The 24,027-nt window shown below is 48.4% G+C and overlaps 1 protein-coding gene across 3 annotated transcripts in view; it reads right to left on the reverse strand.

The window, feature by feature from the left end:
* The window catches only part of LOC110532685 (formin-like protein 3), a 91,952-nt gene that overhangs the window by 23,596 nt on the left and 44,329 nt on the right, over positions 1–24,027 (reverse strand). For all 3 annotated transcript variants that reach the window (XM_036988710.1, XM_036988708.1, XM_036988709.1), the window contains exons 2-10: positions 21,693–21,776; positions 20,736–20,893; positions 12,838–12,921; positions 11,336–11,482; positions 10,287–10,395; positions 9,960–10,036; positions 9,000–9,093; positions 2,012–2,197; positions 1,549–1,698 (exon numbers count right to left, since the gene is read on the reverse strand). In XM_036988710.1, coding sequence (XP_036844605.1) covers positions 1,549–1,698; positions 2,012–2,197; positions 9,000–9,093; positions 9,960–10,036; positions 10,287–10,395; positions 11,336–11,482; positions 12,838–12,921; positions 20,736–20,893; positions 21,693–21,776 — 1,089 coding nt within the window. The remainder of the gene's footprint in view (positions 1–1,548; positions 1,699–2,011; positions 2,198–8,999; positions 9,094–9,959; positions 10,037–10,286; positions 10,396–11,335; positions 11,483–12,837; positions 12,922–20,735; positions 20,894–21,692; positions 21,777–24,027) is intronic.

Consider the following 24,027-nt stretch of genomic DNA (forward strand, 5'->3'; position numbering starts at 1 on the left):
TGGTGTTCAGTCTAGTGTTCTGGTGGTCAGCCTGGTGGTCAGTCTGGCAGTCAGTCTGTTGGTCTAGTGGTCTGGTAGTCAGTCTGGTGGTCTAGTGGTCTGGTAGTCAGTCTGGTGGTCTAGTGGTCTTGTAGTCAGTCTGGTGGTATAGTGGTCTGGTAGTCAGTCTGGTGGTCTAGTGGTCTGGTAGTCAGTCTGTTGGTCTAGTGGTCTGGTAGTCAGTCTGGTGGTCTAGTGGTCAGTCTGGTGGTATAGTGGCCTGGTAGTCAGTCTGTTGGTCTAGTGGTCTGGTAGTCAGTCTGGTGGTATAGTGGTCTGGTAGTCAGTCTAGTGGTCTGGTGGTCAGTCTGATGGTCTGTGGTCAGTTTGGTGGTCTGGTAGTCTAGTAGTCAGTCTGGTGGTCTGGTGGTCAGGTAGTCAGTCTGTTTCTCAGTCTGGTGTCTGGTAGTCAGTCTGGTGGTCAGTCTGGTGGTCTGGTGGTCAGTCTGGTGGTCTGGTAGTCAGTCTATTTCTCAGTCTGGTGGTTTGGTGGTCAGACAGGTGGTCAGTCAGGTGGTCAGCCTGGTGTCTGGTAGTCAGTCTGGTGGTCAGTCTGGTAGTCAGTCTGGTGGTCTGGTAGTCAGTCTGGTGGTCTGGTAGTCAGTCTGGTGGTCTGGTGGTCCATCTGGTGGTCTGGTAGTCAGCCTGTTTCTCAGTCTTGTGTCTGGTAGTCAATCTGGTGGTCAGTCTGGTGGTCTGGTGGTCTGGTGGTCAGTCAGGTGGTCAGTCAGGTGGTCAGCCTGGTGGTCAGTCTGGTGGTCAGTCTGGTGGTCTGGTAGTCAGTCGGTTCTCAGTCTGGTGTCTGGTAGTCAGTCTGGTGGTCTAGCAGTCAGTCTATTTCTCAGCCTGATGGTCAGGTGGTCAGTCTGGTGGTCAGGTGGTCAGCCTAGTGGTCTGGTAGTCAGTCTGGTGGTCTGGTGGTTTGTCTGGTGGTCAGCCTGGTGGTCTGGTGGTCTGGTAGCCAGTCTGGTGGTCTGGTGGTCAGTCTGGTGGTCTGCTAGACAGCCTGGTGGTCTGGTGGTCAGTCTGGTGGTCTGGTAGTCAGTCTGGTGGTCTGGTGGTCAGTCTGTTGTCTGGTAGTCAGTCTGGTGGTTTGGTGGTCAGCCTGTTGTCTGGTAGTCAGTCTGGTGGTCAGTCTGGTGGTCAGTCTGGTGGTCAGTCTGGTGGTCAGTCTGGTGGTCTGGTGGTCAGTCTGTTGTCTGGTAGTCAGTCTGGTGGTCTGTTGGTCAGTCTGGTGGTCTGGTGGTCAGTCTGGTGGTCTGGTAGTCAGTCTGGTGGTCTGGTAGTCAGTCTGGTGGTCTGGTGGTCAGTCTGGTGGTCTGGTGGTCAGTCTGGTGGTCTGGTAGTGAGTCTGGTGGTCTGGTAGTCAGTCTGGGGGTCTGGTGGTGAGTCTGGTGGTCAGTCTGGTGGTCTGGTGGTCAGTCTGGTGGTCTGGTAGTCAGTCGGGTGGTCTGGTGGTCAGTCTGGTGGTCAGTCTGGTGGTCAGTCTGGTGGTCTGGTGGTTCTTACGTGGGACAGGTGTTCCTCCAGTTCCTCCACCTTCTCCAGAGCCACGTTCTTGGTCTCCGCGTCCTCCAGCAGCCCGCCCACATCAAACACATTGTCCAGGTAGGCCTGAATCTGGACTGACAGCTTGTCACTCTCTGTGTACTTGGATTTCTGTAGGGAGAGAAGGAGAGATTCAGGTCAGTGAGTCACAGTAAGACACATACCTTAGAGGTAACATTTAAAGACATCTTGGAAAAAGGACAGAACTTAAAATGACCATTTCCACTTCCTGCCTTCAAATGCGATATCAAAAGGCATAAGAAATAGCCTATGTGTGGCTCCTTGGAGACTTCATTCAAGTAGATGTTGGGCCAGAAGTTTTTCCTGACCTGACCAGGTAAAATCCAGGCCCTGGTTTTAGTGACTGTTCATGAACACATGATTTACATGAATTATTATATTGTAATTATAGCGTCCTCCATACCTCCAGGTAGTCGTCAAGGCCCAGCTTGGTGAACTCATACTGCAGGTGAACCCTGAAGTTCATGTCTTCTACTGAGTGAACCATTATGTTGATGAACTGCATGCAGGCCACCATGAAGTCGATGTTCCCGTCCTCCACACGGAAATAGTCCATCAGCTTCTCAAAGCGATGCTTCTCCTTGCACACCTGAAAAGGAAAATAATGAGTATGTATTAGATCAATACAGAGCTGAGTATCTTTTGGGGAGGTTTGCCAAGCAGTGAAAAAAGTAATCTTCCAGTCCAGTAGAGTAGGATACAGTTCAGTTATGTTCCCTTCTGAACCACTTCAGTGTCCGATATGGTCCAATATTTTTTATATAAATTTGACATAATGTATGGCTGTCTCTTTGTAAAATACAGTTCCTGTGCTGTATTACAGAGTCTCAGGTTAGAGAGTGACTATTTACCTTTTCTTTTTATTTTGAATTACTGATAATCTTCCTTCCCAACAGAATGCCTAATGAAACACTAAGAAAGTTGACATTAAAGGCATTAAATATATTTGAAATTATTCCAATTTAGATCATTTAAAATATACAAAAGTAAATTTATCATGGATATACTTCAATAGACTTCAATATATTCATGAAGTATGATCAAAACAAACAAAAAATGCCACCTGGGATGCCAAGGATATGAGTGTAAGCAAAGGTCAACACACTCAATTTGGAATGAAAATACCTCCTGATTATAGGAATTCATGGGAAGGGAACATAAGAAAATAAGGCAAAGGGATAAAGATCTTGCCAGACACACACACACACACACACACAAACGATTACACACACACACATACATACTCACACACACACACACACACACACACACACACACACACACATACACACACACAAACGATTACACACACACACATACATACACACACACACACAAACGATTACACACACACACACACACATACACACACACACACACACACACACACACACAAACGATTACACACACACACATACACACACACACACACACATACACACACACACACACAAACGATTACACACACAAACACACACACACACACACACACAAACGATTACACACACACACATACACACACACACACACATACACACACACACACACACACACACACACACACACACACACAAACGATTACACACACACACACACATACACACACACACACACACAATTGATTACACACACACACACACACACACACACACACACACACACACACACACACACACACACACATACAAATGGTTACACACAAACACAGAGAGGATTTCCCAACCTAAAGATAACCCTCAGATTTGAATAAAGACACAATCCCTTATTCCATATCAGCATTCTTTAACCTAGAGTTGTTGTGCTGTAATAAATACTTCATTACAGTACTAATATGGCTATAAACCAGGTCTGCTTCCCAAATGGCACCCTATCTCTTATATACTGCACTTTTTTTTACAAGGGCCCAAAATATTTTAAAATCCCACTACAAAGCTATTGATTGAATCCCACATTGTTGTGACTGGGTGGCTGATTAGAGCATTGGGGCTCTGCAGATTGCTCAGAGTAATTGGGTTGTTCCGGTGTTTAGATGACTATTCAGGCTGTAAAGGCTAAGCAAACCTTTGTGATCCACTCACTCCCAAAGGGGAGTTGAACCTTATCAAGGTCACCTCATATCTGATGGCTTAATGAGACTAATAGCCCTATACATGGCAGGGTTTTGGCCTTTGCCTCGCAGAACTGTGTTCAAGTAGTATTTGCTTTATTGATTGAGCTTGCATGGCACAATGGAACCAGTGGAATAGTCCCAAATGTATAAACCCTATTAGGGCTGTTGCGGTGACCGTATTGCCGCCACACCGGCATGACTTTTAGTCACGGTAATTAGGCTTCTCCAAGCTCTGATGCTGCTGATGGTCATTGGTAGCCTACCAAACTTGCTAACTGCCTGGTACTCTATTGTCCCTCTAATCACTCAAACATCAAAGCAAATGTAACTGAAAATCTAATCAAACACTTCATGATAGCCCATGAGCTCATGTTCAACATTTCTATGGGCTATACAATTGCAGGAGAAAACAGAATGATGGCCTCTATTAAAAAGAGGCGCTCCCATCAGCGTTCTATAGGCTAGGCCTACTATATTTATTTTTCAACTTCCTAATATTAAGCACATTGCTTCTCTTTACAACAGGAGTATAGCCTACCTGGCTGGCATGAAAATAAACCATGGGGAAACACATCCTCCATTCGCTATTTAAGTGTATAGATTACATGTATTGTTTCCGCTGCCCGTTCCGATACAGGTGCATGATAATGGTCCATTCTAAATCATAGCAAATGGCATACGTATATTATTTAGCATATGTAAAGACAAGATTAAATCAATAATAGTCTGATGTGTGAGATGTGTGACAATATTAGCCTATCACTTGTGAATTATACATTATCACTTGTGAATGATGCCCAGCATAAGAAACATTGCCTTTTTTTGTGACTTGTTGGAATCATAGTCGCACACCTCATGTAGTCTAACCCATAGGTCTATATGTTTTAATAAGGTCAGTATCACACCTCATGTAGTCTAACCCATAGGCCTATATGTTTTAATAAGGTCAGTATCACACCTCATGTAGCCTAGCCCATAGGCCTATATGTTTTAATAAGGTTTGTATCACACCTCATGTAGTCTAGCCCATAGGCCTATATGTTTTAATAAGGTCAGTATCACACCTCATGTAGCCTAGCCCATAGGCCTATATGTTTTAATAAGGTTAGTATCACACCTCATGTAGCCTAGCCCATAGGCCTATATGTTTTAATAAGGTTAGTATCACACCTCATGTAGCCTAGCCCATAGGCCTATATGTTTTAATAAGGTTAGTATCATACCTCATGTAGCCTAGCCCATAGGCCTATATGTTTTAATAAGGTCAGTATCACACCTCATGTAGTCTAGCCCATAGGCCTATATGTTTTAATAAGGTCAGTATCACACCTCATGTAGACTAGCCCATAGGCCTATATGTTTTAATAAGGTCAGTATCACACATCATGTAGACTAGCCCATAGGCCTATATGTTTTAATAAGGTCAGTATCACACCTCATGTAGCCTAGCCCATAGGCCTATATGTTTTAATAAGGTCAGTATCACACCTCATGTAGTCTAGCCCATAGGCCTATATGTTTTAATAAGGTTAGTATCATACCTCATGTAGTCTAGCCCATAGGCCTATATGTTTTAATAAGGTTAGTATCACACCTCATGTAGCCTAGTCCATAGGCCTATATGTTTTAATAAGGTTAGTATCACACCTCATGTAGCCTAGCCCATAGGCCTATATGTTTTAATAAGGTTTGTATCACAGCCAAATGACTTCGACTGCAAAACCTGACAAAAACCTGACCATAGATCATCGCCAAATGCTCCGGACCGTGGATCGTCGGCGGGGGCTCAAGACCGTGAATCGTCGCCGGGGGCTCCGGACCGTGGATCGTCGGCGGAGGAACCGGACCGTGTGTCGTCGCCAGAGGCTCCGGAGTGTTGGTCGTCGCCGGAGGAACCGGACCGTGGGTCGTCGCTGGGGACTCCGAACCGTAGATCGTTGTCCGAAGCTTGGTGCGTGGGGCCGGCACTGGTGGTACCGGGCTGGTGACACGCAGCTCAGGACGGTCACACACCCCACAGTGAATACGGGGAGTTGGCTCTGGCTCACTCCCCTCAACTTTCGCTGCCCACTCCTCGCTCAATCTGTCCCAATATTCCTCCTCGGTCTCTGACTCACCCCTCATCGTTGCCGACCACTCCGTGTGCCCCCCCCCCCAAAAAATGTGTGCTATTTTTGGGGCTTGCGTCGTGGCCGCGAACCCTGGCGTCGTCGCTGTTGTTCCCTCGCTGCCTCCGCCTGCTTCCATGCCAGGCTTCTATCTCCTGCCATAATTTTTTCCCACGTCCAGGATGTCCTCCACTCCTGGCTTTCCTCCTGGGCATGCTGCTTGGTCCATTGTTGGTGGGATCTTCCCAATAAATCTCAAACAAACCGTGACGCTAACGATAGTGCTAACATGCAACTATCCATAGTCAAGATCCCACAAAGCATATAGGGGAAATGGCTGCTTAAATATGATCCCCAATCAGAGACAACAACAAACAGCTGCCTCTGATTGGGAACCATACCTGGCCAACATAGAAACATAATCCCCTAGATGACCCACCCTAGTCACACCCCGACCTAACCAACATAAAGAATAAAACGTTTTCTATGGTCAGGTATATACACATATATAAGCAGTGCGTGAGTTTCTAGTTTGGGGGAGATCATTTGTACCATAAAAATGTACCTTTATAATAAAAGCATTACATGCATAATTGCATTTGCAGTCACTTTTGATAATGGCGTTTTCCGCTAATGGAACATTCACATGTATAGCCCACTACCATGTGCACATTGCTGCGCTTATAATGTGAAGGAATAGCCTAATAATGATCAACATTTTAAGCTCAACGTTCTGATCTGTTGCGTCAGCCACATTGCATAAAAAAAGGTTTGTATTAATTTGGGATCTATCACATCCCACAACTGACCCAGACTATGTTTGAAATAATTATTTCTCGCACAGAATATAGTAGGTTGGCTTTTGTACTATGGGGAAAGTAGATTGACATAGGCTAGTGCTTTTGCTGTTCGTTAGGCCTACTCATCTTGTTGGCTGACGAAAAGTAAATGTGGACAGTTCTTCCAATATCTTCCATTTGCACCTCGGAATTGGATAAGGATGCCCGCGGTTGCGTCCCGTCACGTGACGGAGAGGCGTGTGAGTGAGACGCTTCGGATATGGCAGCAGACACAATGCAACACTCTGGGCTGCAAAAGGCCTGGATGTTTTTAGGGGGCATTACGGCCACAAAGGGGATGCTTCTGTGAAATTCGAGGGATTATCAAGTGCTTGTCAAATTGTGAATGAGTAACTGATGTAGTGTGTACAGCCTGCACAGAAAACAAAGCAGAGAACATGCCTTTCAAGCAACTTTTTTCAAATCATCATTAGAGTCTCATCATGCAGCCCTACAATGTTACAAATCAAAACATATAGGCCAACATTTGTAGAACAACTAAAGTTACATTAATAACTCTAAAATAAGCATATAGGAGTACCTATTTCTTTGTTAACCTCTTGAGTGTAGGGGGCAGTATTTTGATGTTTGGATGAAAAACGTACCCAAATGAAACTGCCTATTTCTCAGGCACAGAATCTAGAATACGCAACACTCTAAAGTTTCCAAAACTGTCAAAATATTGTCTGTGAGTATAACAGAACTGATATTGCAGGTGAAAACCTGAGGAAAATCCAAAGAGGAAATGCCTTCTATTTTGAAAGCTCCCTGTTCCATTGCATGCCTTCCCTCCATTTAAAGGGATATCAACCAGATTCATTGTCCTATGGCTCCCACATGGTCTGAACAGTCTTTAGACATAGTTTCAGGCTTTTATTCTGAAAAATTAGTGAGAAAGATCACATTGCGTCAGTGGATGGCTGGGTGCCAGCAGAGTTTTGCATGCGCAAGTAGCTTGGAGCAGACATTTTCTCTCTCTCTCCTATTGAAAATGCGGTTGAAATATTATCGATTATTTATTGTAAAAACAACCTGAGGATTGATTATAAAAACCGTTTGACATGTTTCTACGAACTTTATGGATACTATTTGGAATTTTCGTCTGCCCCGTCGTGACCGCTCGAGCCTGTGGATTTCTGAACATACCGCGCCAACCAAATGGAGGTATTTTGGATATAAAAATAATCTTTATGGAACAAAAGGAACATTTATTGTTTAATTGTAAGGGTTCTCGTCCTCCTCTTCTGATGAGGAGTAGCGAGAAGGATCGGAGGACCAATGCGCAGCGTGGTAAGTGTCCATAATGTTTTAAATAAAGACAATAGAACACTCGAACAAAACAACAAACGATGACGTGAATATACAAAACCGACAACAGTACCGTGTGGACCAAACACTCACACGGAAAACAAACACCCACAACCCAAAAGTGAAACCCAGGCTACCTAAGTATGATTCTCAATCAGGGACAACGATTGACAGCTGCCTCTGATTGAGAACCATACTAGGCCGAACACAGAAATCCCAAATTATAGAAAAACTAACATAGACAATCCAACCAACTCACGCCCTGACCATACTAAAACAAAGATATAATGACAGAACTAAGGTCAGAACGTGACAGTAACTGGGAGTCTCGTGAGTGCAAACATCCAAAGATCATCAAAGGAAAGCGATTCATTTTATTGCTTTTCTGACTTTCGTGACCAATCTACTTTGCTGCTGGATGGATGGATTAATAACAAGCTAAGCTGTGTTTTGCTATATTGCACTTGTGATTTCATGAAAATTAAATATTTTTTGTAATTTAATTTGAATTTGGCGCTCTGCAATTCAGCGGATGTTGACGAAAATGATCCCGCTAGCGGGATGAGTGCGCCAAGAAGTTAACCACTCAACACAGAATAGCCGCATGTGCGCACTCCCTCAAATCGTTTGGAGAAAATATTTAGAATACTTATTTTCCACCATAATTTGCAAATAAATTCATTAAAAATCCTATTTTGTTTTCTAATTTTCTCTGTCATAGTTGAAGTGTACCTATGATGAAAATTACAGGCCTCTCATCTTTTTAAGTGGGAGAACTTGCACAATTGGTGGCTGACTAAATACTTTTTTGCCCCACTGTATGTGTGAAAGCTAGGAGATGCTAAATGTGTTTATGTTAATTTAAGGGTCAATCACCATGAGACTGACAGTTATTTGCTTGACAATCACCACCACAGCCCTAAACCCAATCCACCTGGCACACAATCAAACCCTGAAAGTATCTGAATCAGATCTGGTGGATGAACTATTGTTAGCATTTTCCTGTAGATGTGTGCTGTACTGCACCTCTTTGAAGTTGTCGAAGGCAGAGAGTATGATCTCATGGCCTCCTCTAACCAGACACACCGCAGCCAGCAGCTCCAGAACCAGGGCTTTAGTCCTGTAGACAAAACAAAAAACAAACTGTATTCCACCTGTATGTGGTTCACGTCCACCACACTATGGCTTTGATACATTTAATCTATAAAGATATGTCATCTCTCCATCAACTGTATACATTCTAAACACTTGGTAAAGCACTGCATGAAGACATAGAGAAGCTGTAATGCATAAATCCATACTTTGATGTTTAACACCCACATAGAAGCAGGATAGCAGGGACGGATTGCGGCTCTAGCAGAACTTATGCTAAAAGAGGTCATTATGACGCTTTAACACTGTAATCCCCTCTATACTAAACATTCCTCTAACACACTGGATGTATAACGGGGCTTGTCCCAAATGGCACCCTATTCCCTACATGGTGCACTACTTTTGACCAGCGCCCTATTGGCCCTTCTCAAAAGTAGTGCACTAAATAAGGAATAGGGTGCAATTTTGGATGCAAATCATTCCTTTGCCAGATGGGAGCCCCCCACCCAACTTCACAGAGAAGCCAATGGGAGCCCCCCCCCCAACTTCACAGAGAATGCCGATGGGAGCCCCCCGCGCCCCGTGGAGAAGGAGAGGTGTATCATATGAACAGGCTGATCAAATGTTTCACCTTTTGCCTGACCTACACCTTGATCTACACCCTGACCCACCCTTAATACTCTCAAGCTGGCGAGGTGGCCTGAGTTCTTACCTTGACCTCTTATTGTGGGTCAGACTTGTGCATACAAGGACTGCCTCCTTGCTTGGCTCATCCTCACTTGTGACAAGGGTTTTCTCTGCACTAACTTGGTTTGTATAAGAATCTTTATAAGAATATTTTACAATGGCTATTCTCAAGCTAAGGAGGCAGGGCCGGGCCTGAGTTCTGCTCACCTCGAGTTCCTATTGTTCAGACTGAGGGCTATTTCGTTGACTGCGTGTGCGTGCGACATGACCAGGTTGAAGCCATACTGGAGAGAGAGGAAACAGAGATACAACCAGATGTGGTCAAACAGAAGAACACTCTCCTCTGTGGCGGCTCATACAGGAAACATCACACACATCTACAGCAGACTCAGCAGACAGCAGACTCTTAAATAGAAAATTAGGCTGCATATGCCCTTTCCATTTGTTTTGTAACGAGAGAGAATAGTGATTTGTGGTTATAATGTATATTGGTGACAGGGGGTTGCTTTGATAGTGGATATCCCCAGTCAGTACCTGGTAGTTCATTATGGCTCGCAAGCACATGATGCAAACGTGCACGTCGTCCTTCTGGCTCACGAGTAGTGAGTTCTTGATGGTTTTGCTGTTCGGTGCTGTGCCATAGCTGCAACAGAGGGCAAAGGTCAACAACAACATGTTTTTATTCAATCTTTAGTTATCATACGACAAAAACAACAACAACAACAACGTATGATTCCACTGCATTGTTCTTGGTTGATCTAAACAGTCAGAGCCCATCTTCATTGTGCGTTCATATTGTGTTTTGTGACATCTTGATTTGGAACAGCAGGAAGTGAGGTATAAATGAGGCTCAGTGCTGCACAATATCTGGCAGCCATGTGACTGTATCTACTGGGTTTGTGCTCCAGCACCACCAAGCTCAAAGTGAATCACAGAGGGTATTTGGCAGAGCAGAGGGACCCGAAATGGCCCATGTGGTTACTGATGCATTCTGGGTGGTTTCCTGACACCCGTTTGTCCCCAGGCTTATGTCTGTGCGTCACAGAGCAGTCTATCCTCCACATCCTCTCATCTTTCTGTCTCTCTCTTTTCTCGCCTATATCTTTTCTGCTTCTGCTTTTTGATACAGAATCTCCTGGGTCTCCTCTCTCTGGCTTGATGTGCTCACTGGATGAAGAATCACAGGGCAGACGGCCCACATGTGGAGCTCAGAACAGCTGAGCCTAATCTGTCCATGACAGAACAGTGGAACACATCTGGATGGAGGAAGACCATCAAACATGGAAGGAAACGCACAGTGCAGACGGCCAAAAAACAACCATTCTGTCTCCGTCTCTGTCCCTGTAACAGCAGACAGATTAACCCACAACCCCCTGCAGTGAGTTCAGGAGTGACGACTCTTATCATCTTATCCTATCACGTCCTCTCCAGACCCAGACAGCTCAACATCATGCCACCAGCATCATCATCATCATCATAGCAGAGGACTAGCTGACATGCTAACATGCTGACATACGTCAGGGCCAAGGGTTAATGGAGCAAGGCACAGTAACAGCAGCAACACAGTAGTAAACGATACGTACCGGAGAACAGACTGGCGCGCAGAGCGGACCAGCGTGTTGCAGAAAGGCTGAGTGCTGCCCTGATGGAGATCCTCTATAGACCTACTCCAGGACTTAGACTTGTCCAGGGAAATCTCCTCCCCCATCTCCAGACCCTCAAAATTCAACCTGGGCAACGGACGGACAGACAAGCAGAAGGACGGACAGACAGACGGGTAGACATAGACAGACAGACAGACAGACAGACGGACAGACGGGCAGATGGGCAGACAGACAGACAGACAGACAGACAGACAGACAGACAGACAGACAGACAGACAGACGGACAGACGGACAGACGGGCAGAAGGGCAGACAGACAGACAGACAGACAGACAGACAGACAGACAGACAGACGGACAGACGGACAGACGGACAGACGGGCAGATGGGCAGACAGACAGACAGACAGACAGACAGACAGACGGGCAGACGGGCAGATGGGCAGACAGACGGGTAGACATAGACAGACAGACAGACAGACGGACAGACAGACGGGTAGACATAGACAGACAGACAGACAGACAGACAGACAGGCAGACGGACAGGCAGATGGACAGACAGACAGACGGGTAGACATAGACAGACAGACAGACAGACAGACAGACAGACAGACAGACAGACGGGCAGATGGGCAGACAGACAGACAGACAGACAGACAGACAGACAGACAGACAGACGGGCAGATGGGCAGACAGACAGACAGACAGACAGACAGACAGACGGACAGACAGACGGGCAGACAGACAGACAGACAGACAGACAGACAGACAGACGGGCAGACGGGCAGACGGGGGTCGAAGTAGATTAGGTTAGAAATGCAGCTTGGTAAAAGGTCAAAGGTTATGTTATACAGTAGAACTGCACAGTAAAGCTTAGTGCAACACAGAGGTGACAGGCTCAGTCATTCCCATTCAGGTCCATAATATGCCAGCATGACAATATAAAAGCACAGACAATCAAGTCCAACCTATTTATTCCTTGTGTCACTACTTCTATTTTATTTAATTTTCGATCTTTATCTTTTACTCTGCATTGTTGGAAAAATACCCATAAGCAATGTTCCCTCTAAGATGCGCCACAGTAGCCCTGAGACTGCCGTGCAGAAAAGCAGCCCACAGAGACAAGCACGAGATTTGAGATTCTACCGCTGGCCAATCGGATGTCTCAGATGACCGTGTCTGCAGTAATAGTAGTAGTAGTACCAGGAATAAAAGAAAGCTATAGCAAAGTTCATACTGTGAGATTTCTAAACGTTTACAACAAGACTAGAGAGAGACCGTCAACGAATACAGTAATGAGCTGCTGTTTTTATGAGTGACTTCATGTTTAAGTTCTTACTCAGCACTGTCAACACTTTGTGTGTCCGTAGCTCCTATCTGTTTGTATCAACACTTCTTGGATCCAGTGCCAATCTGGTTAGGTAGCTAATTACTTCCAGTCTCCTGAAGATATGCTAAGCTTAGCTTAGGTTGTGTGTACTCACATGACAGCACACTGAGCAAAGGACAGGTACTCCACCAGGATATCAAGACCCCTGTTCTCATCGTTGAGGAACTCCCGGACCCACCTGGGTAACATGGAGAGTGAGGTTAGCGGGGCAGAATATTCAGGAGCCAGCACACCCTTAGGAACAGACAGGAAGGAGGAAGGAGAGAAGAACAGAGAAGAACAGAGAGGAAGGAGAGAAGAACAGAGAGGAACAGAGAAGAAGGAGAGAAGAACAGAGAAGAACAGAGAGGAACAGAGAGGAAGGAGGAAGGATAGAAGAACAGAGAGGAATAGAGAGGAAGGAGGAAGGAGAGAAGAACAGAGAGGAACAGAGAGGAAGGAGAGAAGAACAGAGAGGAACAGAGGAAGGAGGAAGGAGAGAAGAACAGAGAGGAAGGAGAGGAAGGAGAGAAGAACAGAGAGGAACATGGAGGAAGGAGAGAAGAACAGAGAGGAAGAGAGAGGAAGGAGAGAAGAAAAGAGAGGAAAGAGAGAGGAACATAGAGGAACAGAGAGTAAGGAGAGAAGAACAGAGAGGAAGGAGAGAAGAAAAGAAAGGAACAGAAAGTAAGGAGGAAGGAGAGAAGAACAGAGAGGAAGAGAGAGGAAGAGAGAGGAAGATAGAGGAAGAGAGAGGAAGAAGAGAAGAAAAGAGAGGAACAGAGAGGAAGGAGAGAAGAACAGAGAGGAAGGAGAGAAGAAAAGAGAGGAACAGAAAGGAAGGAGGAAGGAGAGAAGAACAGAGAGGAACAGAGAGGTAGGAGAGGAAGGAGAGAGGAAGAAAAGAGGAAGGAGAGAGGAACAGAGAGGTAGGAGAGGAAGGTTCCTCTCTCCTTCCTCTCTGTTCCTCTCTGTTCTTCTCTCCTTGCTCTCTGTTCCTCTCTCCTTCCTCTCCTACCCCTCTGTTCCTCTCTCCTTGCTCTCTGTTCCTCTCTCCTTCCTCTCCTACCTCTCTGTTCCTCTCTCCTACCTCTCTCCTTCCTCTCTGCTCCTCTCTCCTTCCTCTCTGTTCCTCTCTCCTTCCTCTCCTACCTCTCTGTTCCTCTCTCCTTCCTCTCTGTTCCTCTATCCTACCGCTCTGTTCCTCTCTGTTCCTCACTGTTCCTCTCTCCTTCCTCTCTGTTCCTCTCTCCTTCCTCTCTGTTCCTCTCTCCTTGCTTTCTGTTCCTCTCTCCTTCCTCTCTGCCCCTCTCTGTTCCTCTCTGTTCCTCTCTGTTCCTATCTCCTTCCTCTCTCTTCCTCTCTGTTCCTCTCTGTTCCTCTCTCCTTCCTCGTTTCTTCCTCTCTGTTCCTCTCTCCTTCCGCTTTTCTTCCTCTCTGTTCCTCTCTCCTTCCTCTCTGTTCCTTTCTCCTTGCTCTCTGTTCCTCTCTCCTTCCTCTTTGTCCCTCTCTGTTCCTCTCTCTGTTCCTCTCTCCTTCCTCTCTGTTCCTCCTCTGTTCCTCTCTGTTCCTCTCTCCTTCCTCTCTGTCACTCTCTCCTTCCTCTTTGTCCCTCTCTGATCCTCTCTGTTCCTCTCTCCGTCCTCTCTGTTCCTCTCTCCTTGCTCTCTGTTCCTCTCTGTTCCTCTCTCCTTCCTCTCTGTCCCTCTCTCCTTCCTCTCTGTTCCTCTCTCCTTCCTCTCTGTTCCTCTGTTCTTCTCTCCTTGCTCTCTGTTCCTCTCTCCTTCCTCTCTGTTCCTCTCTCCTTGCTCTCTGTTCCTCTCTGTTCCTCTCTCCTTCCTCTCTGTCCCTCTCTCCTTCCTCTGTTCCTCTGTTCCTCTCTCCTTCCTCTCTGAGGAGGAACAGAGAAGTAGGAGAGGAAGGAGAGAGGAACATAGAGGAAGGAGAGAGGAACAGAAGAAGGAGAGAGAAACAGAGAGGAAGGAGAGAGGTACAGAGAGGAAAGAGAAAGGAACAGAGAGGAAGGAGAGAGGAACAGAGAGGAACAGAGAGGAACAGAGAGGAAGGAGAGAGGAACAGAGAGGAACAGAGAGGAAGGAGAGAGGAACAGAGGAAGGAGAGAGGCACAGAGAGGAAGGAGAGAGGAACAGAGAAGTAGGAGAGGAAGGAGAGAGGGACATAGAGGAAGGAGAGAGGGACAGAGAGGAACAGAGAGGAACAGAGAGGAAGGAGAGAGGAACAGAGAGGAAGGAGAGAGGAACAGAGAAGTAGGAGAGGAAAGAGAGAGGAACATAGAGGAAGGAGAGAGGAACAGAAGAAGGAGAGAGGAACAGAGAGGAAGGAGAGAGGAACAGAGAGGAAGGAGAGAGGAACAGAGGAAGGAGAGAGGCACAGAGAGGAAGGAGAGAGGAACAGAGAAGTAGGAGAGGAAGGAGAGAGGGAGATAGAGGATGGAAAGAGGAACCGAGAGGAAGGGGAGAAGCACAAGGACAGGCAGAGACTGAACACACTAGCAACTCACATTCCTGAAAACTGTAAAAGCCTGCACAAAATGGGGTCCCCCCCACTCCCCTCCACCCCACTACACCCCTGACAGAGAGAGAAAGGACTTGGCAAGGCTCCAGATTTCCTCTTCATTTAACTCCAGCTTTCTGGAAGGTGAAAAAGAAAGTCCAAGCAAAGGAATTCCTGTTTCGGTGAGATAAATAATATGGAAGGCATATGGTATGGCTGAGAGAGGGGACTGGGCTGAGAGAGGGGACTGGGCTGAGAGAGGGGACTGGGCTGATAGAGGGGACTGGGCTGAGAGAGGGGACTGGGCTGATAGAGGGGACTGGGCTGAGAGAGGGGACTGGGCTGAGAGAGGGGACTGGGCTGAGAGAGGGGACTGGGCTGATAGAGGGGACTGGGCTGAGAGAGGGGACTGGGATGATAGAGGGGACTGGGCTGAGAGAGGGGACTGGGCTGAGAGAGGGGACTGGGCTGAGAGAGGGGACTGGGCTGATAGAGGGGACTGGGCTGAGAGAGGGGACTGGGCTGATAGAGGGGACTGGGCTGAGAGAGGGGACTGGGCTGATAGAGGGGACTGGGCTGAGAGAGGGGACTGGGCTGAGAAAGGGGACTGGGCTCAGAGAGGGGACTGGGCTGAGAGAGGGGACTGGGCTGATAGAGGGGACTGGGCTGAGAGAGGGGACTGGGCTGATAGAGGGGACTGGGCTGAGAGAGGGGACTGGGCTGAGAGAGGGGACTGGGCTGAGAGAGGGGACTGGGCTGAGAGAGGGGACTGGGCTGATAGAGGGGACTGGGCTGAGAGAGGGGACTGGGCTGAGAGAGGGGACTGGGCTGAGAGAGGGGACTGGGCTGATAGAGGGGACTGGGCTGAGAGAGGGGACTGGGCTGAGAGAGGGGACTGGGCTGAGAGAGGGGACTGGGCTGATAGAGGGGACTGGGCTGAGAGAGGGGACTGGGCTGAGACTGGGCTGAGAGAGGGGACTGGGCTGATAGAGGGGACTGGGCTGAGAGAGGGGACTGGGCTGAGAGAGGGGACTGGGCTGAGAGAGGGGACTGGGCTGATAGAGGGGACTGGGCTGAGAGAGGGGACTGGGCTGAGAGAGGGGACTGGGCAGAGAGAAGGGACTGGGCTGAGAGAGGGGACTGGGCTCAGGTCGGAGCCGACAGCGTCATTGTGCTAAATCATCTGGATATGTGTGCAACAAAAGGTCAACATTCACCTTCTTCTACCATTTCTGTCAAGCCGTTTACACATACAGTTTGACCCATACGTACACCACCCAGAATGCACTGCAACTACCTCTGCAACGCAATACTGCAAAGCAAACGCAGCGTTTCATTGGAAATTAATGTAATTCTGGTGTACCAAAATGCAATGACACTGTCTGTTTGTTCGAAGCGTTAGCCTCAAGACCCCTGCTCCCCCCCTTAGGAAACCACAGGGGAGTAGAATTGGGGTAAAAGGTTCCAAAAATAGCCACAATATTTTGGTTAGGGATGTAACTGGGACATGGGACTGTTTGGTTACAAAATAACCTGGAGAGCCAATGGTGAGGCAGAAAGGAAGGCCCATTGCCCCTATGTGAGGGAGAGAGAGAGAGAAGGGAGGGAGAGAGAGAGGGAGAGAGAGAGAAGAGAGGGAGAGAGAGAGGGGTGAGAGACAGTGATGCAGCTTAAGCCCCACCCTCTTCAACATATATATCAACGAATTGGCGAAGGCACTAGAATGGACTGCAGCACCCGGACTCACCCTACTAGAATCTGAAGTCAAATGTCTACTGTTTGCTGATGATCTGGTGCTTCTGTCCACAAACAAGGAGGGTCTACAGCAGCACATAGATCTTCTGCTCAGACTTGGGCCCTGCCAGTAAATCTCAGTAAGACAAAAATAATGGTGTTCCAAAAAAGGTCCAGTCGCCAGGACCACAAATACAAATTCCATCTAGACACCGTTGCCCTAGAGCACACAAAGAACTATACATACCTTGGCCTAAACATCAGCGGCAGAGGTAACTTCCACAAAGCTGTGGAAGCTGTGGAAGTTATCTGTTATCTTCTTGCCTTCTTGAAGGCAAGAAGGGCCTTCTATGGCATCAAAAGGAACATAAAATTCGACATTCCAATTAGGATCTGGCTAAAAATACTTGAATCAGTTATAGAACTCATTGCCCTTTATTGTTAGGTCTGGGGTCCGAGATGTGTGACCTGTTGCCACAAGAAAAGGACAACCAGTGAAGAACAAACACCATTATAAATATAACCCATATTTATGTTAATTTATTTTCTCTTTTGCACTTTAACCATTTGCATATTGTTGCAACACTTGTATGAGTGTAATATTTACTGTTCACTTTTTATTGTTTATTTAACTTTTGTTGATTATCTATTTCACTTGCTTTGGCAATGTAAACATATGTTTCCCGTGCCCCTTAAATTGAAATTTAATTGAGAGAGGTGAGCAGAGAAACAGAGGAAGAGAGAGAAGCAGTGAGATTGGGTGTAGGGAGGAGTAAAGGGCAGGAGAGGGAGGAGTAAAGGGCATGAGGGGGAGGAGTAAAGGAGAGAAGGGGGAGGAAAGGAGGAGAAGGAGGCACGCTTGTTCAGTTTCCTGTCTACCAGCCCCCTCCCTCTCTCTCCCCTCCCTCCCTCTCCCCCTCTCTCTTTCTACCTCTCTTCCCCTCTCTCCCATCTCTTCCCCTCCCTCCCTCTCCCCCTCTCTCTTTCTACCTCCCTTCCCCTCTCTACCTCTCTTCCCCTCTCTCCCATCTCTTGCCCTCCCTCCCTCTCCCCCTCTCTCTTTCTCCCATCTCTTCCCCCCTCTCCTATCTCTTCCCCTCCCTCCCTCTCTCCCTCTCTCTTTCTTCCTCCCTTCCCCTCTCTACCTCTCTTCCCCTCTCTCCCATCTCTTGCCCTCCCTCCCTCTCCCCCTCTCTCTTTCTCCCATCTCTTCCCCCCTCCTATCTCTTCCCCTCCCTCCCTCTCTCCCATCTCTTGCCCTCCCTCCCTCCCTCCCCCTTCTTTTCCTGTCCAACCAGATGCTTTTTGAGATTGTTTTGGCAGTCTGAGGAATAACACGTCGTAGAGGGAGGGGCCAGGATTCAGAGACACGCAACAAACAGGGCTCTGTTCCACTGACTCTATTCTGCCCACTAAACTACAGCCTTTGTCTGAAAATAGCATCCCTATTCTTTTACTATGTCTTTCTAGGAAAAACTTCAGAACACAAGACTTGATGAAAATGTAATAGGTATTACTCTTGGAGCCATGCCCTGAATACAATGACAGACTGGGGAGGCTGGGGAGACTGGGGAGGCTGGGGAGTCTGGGGAGACTGGGGAGGCTGGGGAGACTGGGGAGACTGGGGAGGCTGGGGAGACTGGGGAAGCTGGGGAGGCTGGGGAGACTGGGGAGGCTGGGGAGACTGGGGAGGCTGGGGAGAGGGAGTCTGAGGAGGCTGGGGAGACTGGGGAGAGGGAGACTGGGGAGACTGGGGAGGCTGGGGAGACTGGGGAGGCTGGGGAGACTGGGGAGACTGGGGAGGCTGGGGAGACTGGGGAGGCTGGGGAGACTGGGGAGACTGGGGAGGCTGGGGAGACTGGGGAGACTGGGGAGAGTTGGGGAGGCTGGGGAGACTGGGGAGGCTGGGGAGACTGGGGAGACTGGGGAGGCTGGGGAGACTGGGGAGGCTGGGGAGACTGGGGAGACTGGGGAGGCTGGGGAGACTGGGGAGACTGGGGAGAGTTGGGGAGGCTGGGGAGACTGGGGAGGCTGGGGAGGCTGGGTAGACTGGGGAGGCTGGGGAGACTGGCGAGAGGGAGGCTGGGGGGGCTGGGGAGACTGGGAAGGCTGGGGAGACTGGGGAGACTGGGGAGAGGGAGACTGGGAAGGCTGAGGAGACTGGGGAGAGGGAGACTGGGGAGGCTGGGGAGGCTGGGGAGACTGGGGAGGCTGGGGAGAGGGAGACTGGGGAGACTGGGGAGGCTGGGGAGACTGGGGAGGCTGGGGAGACTGGGGAGACTGGGGAGGCTGGGGAGACTGGGGAGACTGGGGAGGCTGGGGAGACTGGGTAGACTGGGGAGGCTGGGGAGACTGGCGAGAGGGAGGCTGGGGGGGCTGGGGAGACTGGGAAGGCTGGGGAGACTGGGGAGACTGGGGAGAGGGAGACTGGGAAGGCTGAGGAGACTGGGGAGAGGGAGACTGGGGAGGCTGGGGAGGCTGGGGAGACTGGGGAGGCTGGGGAGAGGGAGACTGGGGAGACTGGGGAGGCTGGGGAGACTGGGGAGGCTGGGGAGACTGGGGAGACTGGGGAGGCTGGGGAGACTGGGGAGACTGGGGAGGCTGGGGAGACTGGGGGGGCTGGGGAGATTGGGGAGGCTGGGGAGCCTGGGGAGGCTGGGAAGATTGGGGAGTCTGGGGAGACTGGGGGGGCTGGGGAGATTGGGGAGGCTGGGGAGACTGGCAAGAGGGAGGCTGGGGAGGCTGGGGAGACTGGGAAGGCTGGGGAGACTGGGGAGAGGGAGACTGGGGAGAGGGAGACTGGGAAGGCTGGGGAGACTGGGGAGACTGGGGAGAGGGAGACTGGGGAGGCTGGAGAGGCTGGGGAGACTGGGGAGGCTGGGGAGACTGGGGAGGCTGGGGAGGCTGTGGAGGCTGGGGAGACTGGGGAGACTGGGGAGACTTGGGGAGACTGGGGAGACTGGGGAGGCTGTGGAGGCTGGGTAGACTGGGGAGACTGGGGAGGCTGGGGAGACTGTGGAGGCTGGGGAGCCTGGGGAGACTGGGGAGGCTGGGAAGATTGGGGAGTCTGGGGAGACTGGGGGGGCTGGGGAGATTGGGGAGGCTGGGGAGACTGGCAAGAGGGAGACTGGGGGGGCTGGGGAGACTGGGAAGGCTGGGGAGACTGGGGAGACTGGGGAGAGGGAGACTGGGAAGGCTGGGGAGACTGGGGAGACTGGGGAGAGGGAGACTGGGGAGAGGGAGACTGGGAAGGCTGGCAGGACAAAACAATAGGAGTTAAAAGTGATCTGTGTGCCAGGGCTTACGTCGATCAGGGCAGCAGGAAAACAAGCTGTAGGTCCCTCGGACAGGAAGAGGAAGAGCACAGAAAGGCCCTTTATTTCTTAAAGGGGAGGGGAGATCATGGAATTGTTTCTTAAAGGTAAAATAATAATGAAGATCATTTCCCATCAGCCTTCACTTCCGTAGTAGCCAGTATTCTTCTAGCAGTCCCCCGCCCCAGGAGTAACATTATAGCACTACATTGAGGAATTAGGACAAGTCACATCAATCTCTGGTGAATATCATGTAAAAAGGGACTATAGTGTTGGTGATCTAATGTACTCTGACTCTCATTGGAGAGGAGAGGAGAGGAGAGGAGAGGAGAGGAGAGGAGAGGAGAGGAGAGGAGAGGAGAGGAGAGGAGAGGAGAGGAGAGGAGAGGAGAGGAGAGGAGAGGAGAGGAGAGGAAAGGAGAGGAGAGGAGGGTGGAGAATAGATCATCACCCTATGTGATTGGTCCTCAGTGATATCTCCAGTTCCCTCAGAACCTTAGTGGATTCCTGGACCCGCCTTCGGAACTTCTTGCGTGTGACTCCTGGGTCTAAGTAGCCCCGTAGCTTGGAGATGTAGGCATGAGGAGGGTTCTTCACCTGAAACCGTTCCTAAAATAACACACCGGGAAGAGGGAGGACAGAGTGAGCAGCGCAGCGTAAAAGGTTTATAATCATCATGAAGTGAAAACTAAACCTACACTGGAAATATATATGTTTCTATCAAAACTATTAGCATTGCTTCATAGCTATTGGTTTCTGAATAGACCAGACGTTTGGGATTGTAGAGCTGTAGTTGTGGGTTTGTAGAGGTGTAGTTGTGGGTTTGTAGAGGTGTAGTTGTGGGTTTGTAGAGGTGTAGTTGTGGGTTTGTAGAGGTGTAGTTGTGGGTTTGTAGAGGTGTAGTTGTGGGTTTGTAGAGGTGTAGTTGTGGGTTTGTAGAGGTGTAGTTGTGGGTTTGTAGAGGTGTAGTTGTGGGTTTGTAGAGGTGTAGTTGTGGGTTTGTAGAGGTGGAGTTGTGGGCTTGTAGAGGTGTAGTTGTGGGTTTGTAGAGGTGGAGTTGTGGGCTTGTAGAGGTGGAGTTGTGGGCTTGTAGAGGTGTAGTTGTGGGTTTATAGAGGTGTAGTTGTGGGTTTGTAGAGGAGGTGTAGTTGTGGGTTTGTAGAGGTGTAGTTGTGGGTTTGTAGAGGTGTAGTTGTGGGTTTGTAGAGGTGGAGTTGTGGGCTTGTAGAGGTGGAGTTGTGGGCTTGTAGAGGTGTAGTTGTGGGTTTATAGAGGTGTAGTTGTGGGTTTGTAGAGAAGGTGTAGTTGTGGGTTTGTAGAGGTGTAGTTGTGGGATTGTTGAGGTGTTTGTTGTGGGATTGTTCACTTGTAGTAACCTACATGTGTTGTAGTTTTTAAAGGAGTTTACCTGGTCACAGATGAGGTCCCATTTCTTGTCATTATCATACTGTCTGAGGAGTCTGGCTTTGTCAGGAGGAAGGTTCATGGAATTCTGAAAACACAAGACAATATTTCATCAGTCACACCCCAATGCAATATCAGTGCAGACAGCTTTGTTGAACCATTCATTGATAATTTCATCATAATTCATAATTTCATGACCGTTCCAGAGCTGACGACCCTGCCTCAGTATATTGTGTTGTTTGAGGCCAGTTTAGTGTCTTTTAGGGCCTTGGACGGGTCAACACGTCCTGTCCCGAATCCTGGGCAGTGACACAGGCATATGATCTCACTTCCTGTTGATTTGAGCTCATCCAAAACCCTCAAATGTGTCCCAAATGGAATCCTATTCTCTATATAGTGCACTACTTTAGACCAGAGCCCTATGGGCCCTATGGACCCTGGTCGAAAGTACTGCACTATGCAGGGAATAGGGTAGACTTTGGGTTGCAGCCCTCCTCTGCGGTTGGTTGCAACAAGCTTCTAGAACTTTCAGTCCGTCTACAATGCCCCTTTTAACCACATGCTATACGGACTACAGCCTCTCTGTCTGTCTATCAGAGAGGAATAGTACTACCTTCTGATGACTGTCACTTATCAAGAAATTAAAACACATAACATGAGAACTGAGAGCCACAGGACAGGCAACATCACAGTTTTACTACTATGGCCCAAACGAGGTCATTCAACATGACTGCTCTAGTCTCATTTGTTGTTTAAGTGTGTGTGTGTGTGTGTGTGTGCTCTGTTCTCTCAGTCAGCCTCAGACTTGGGACTCCCCCCATTTTACATTCCAAATACAGAGCCCCGCAGCCACGACACACACACATGCGGTCACGCACGCAAACAAGCATGCGAGTACAAACACACACGCACCAACACACGCACACAATGACACGCACACCACAAACTGCCTGTCAGCTTGATCGATGTATGGCCTTCCCCCCTGGCCTCTCCCCTGGCCTCCCCCGTGGCCTCCCCCTGGCCTTTCCTGGCCTCTCCCCTGACCTCCCCCTGGCCTCTCCCCTGGCCTCCCCCCTGGCCTCCTCCCTGGCCTCACCCCCTGGCTTCCCCCCTGTCCTCTCCCCTGGCCTCTCCCCTTGCCTCCCCCTGGCCTCTCCTGGCCTCCCCCTGGCCTCTCCCCTGATCTCCCCCTGGCCTCCTCCCTGGCCTCCCCCTGGCCTTCCCCCTGGCCTTCCCCCTGGCCTCCCCCTGGCCTCTCCCCTGGCCTCCCCCTGGCCTCCACCTGGCCTCCCCCTGGTCTCCCCCTGGCCTCCCCCTGGCCTCCCCCCTGGTCTCCCCTTGGCCTCTCCCCTAGCCTCCCCCCTGACCTCCCCCCTGGCCTCTCCCCTGGTCTCCCTCCCCTGGTCTTTCCTCGTTCATCTTTCCTTCTTGCATTTTCTCTCCTCGCCTCCTTCTCAAAACACACTGGAGGAGAAGAGGTGAGAGTCCTCCAGTGCAGTTGAGGAGGCGAGGAGATAGGAGGCGAGGAGATAGAGCTTTAACAGATGACAACCCAGTCTAGTAACATTTTCTGCCTTTTTTAAAAGAAGAAAAATAATTCAAGATTGAAACTGAAACTCTAAAAATTAAGAAAAATCATTCAACCAACAACAACAAAAATCTCTGAAAACTATATTGGTCCCTGACTGAGAACTATATTGGTCCCTGGGCCTGACTGACTGTAGAGGAGAGATCAGTCACAATGTGTTACAGTAGTGCTCTTTGACAAGACATTGCCTTCCAAATGACACTCTATCCCCAATACTATATATATACTATATAGTGCTATAATACTATATATATACTATATAGTGCTATAATACTATATAGTGCTATAATACTGTATATATACTATATAGTGCTATAATACTATATATATACAATATACTGCTATAATACTATATATATACAATATACTGCTATAATACTATATCTATACTGTATAGTGCTATAATACTATATCTATACTATATAGTGCTATAATACTATATATATACTATATAGTGCTATAGTACTATATCTATACTATATAGTGCTATAATACTATATCTATACTATATAGTGCTATAATGCTATATATACTATATAGTGCTATAATACTATATCTATACTATATAGTGCTATAATACTAGATCTATACTATATAGTGCTATAATACTATATATATACTATATAATGCTATAATACTATATCTATACTATATAGTGCTATAATACTATATATATACTATATAGTGCTATAATACTATATCTATACTATATAGTGCTATAATACTATATCTATACTATATAGTGCTATAA

Source organism: Oncorhynchus mykiss, chromosome 9 (assembly GCF_013265735.2).
Source record: "Oncorhynchus mykiss isolate Arlee chromosome 9, USDA_OmykA_1.1, whole genome shotgun sequence".
Taxonomy (NCBI): Eukaryota; Metazoa; Chordata; class Actinopteri; order Salmoniformes; family Salmonidae; genus Oncorhynchus; species Oncorhynchus mykiss.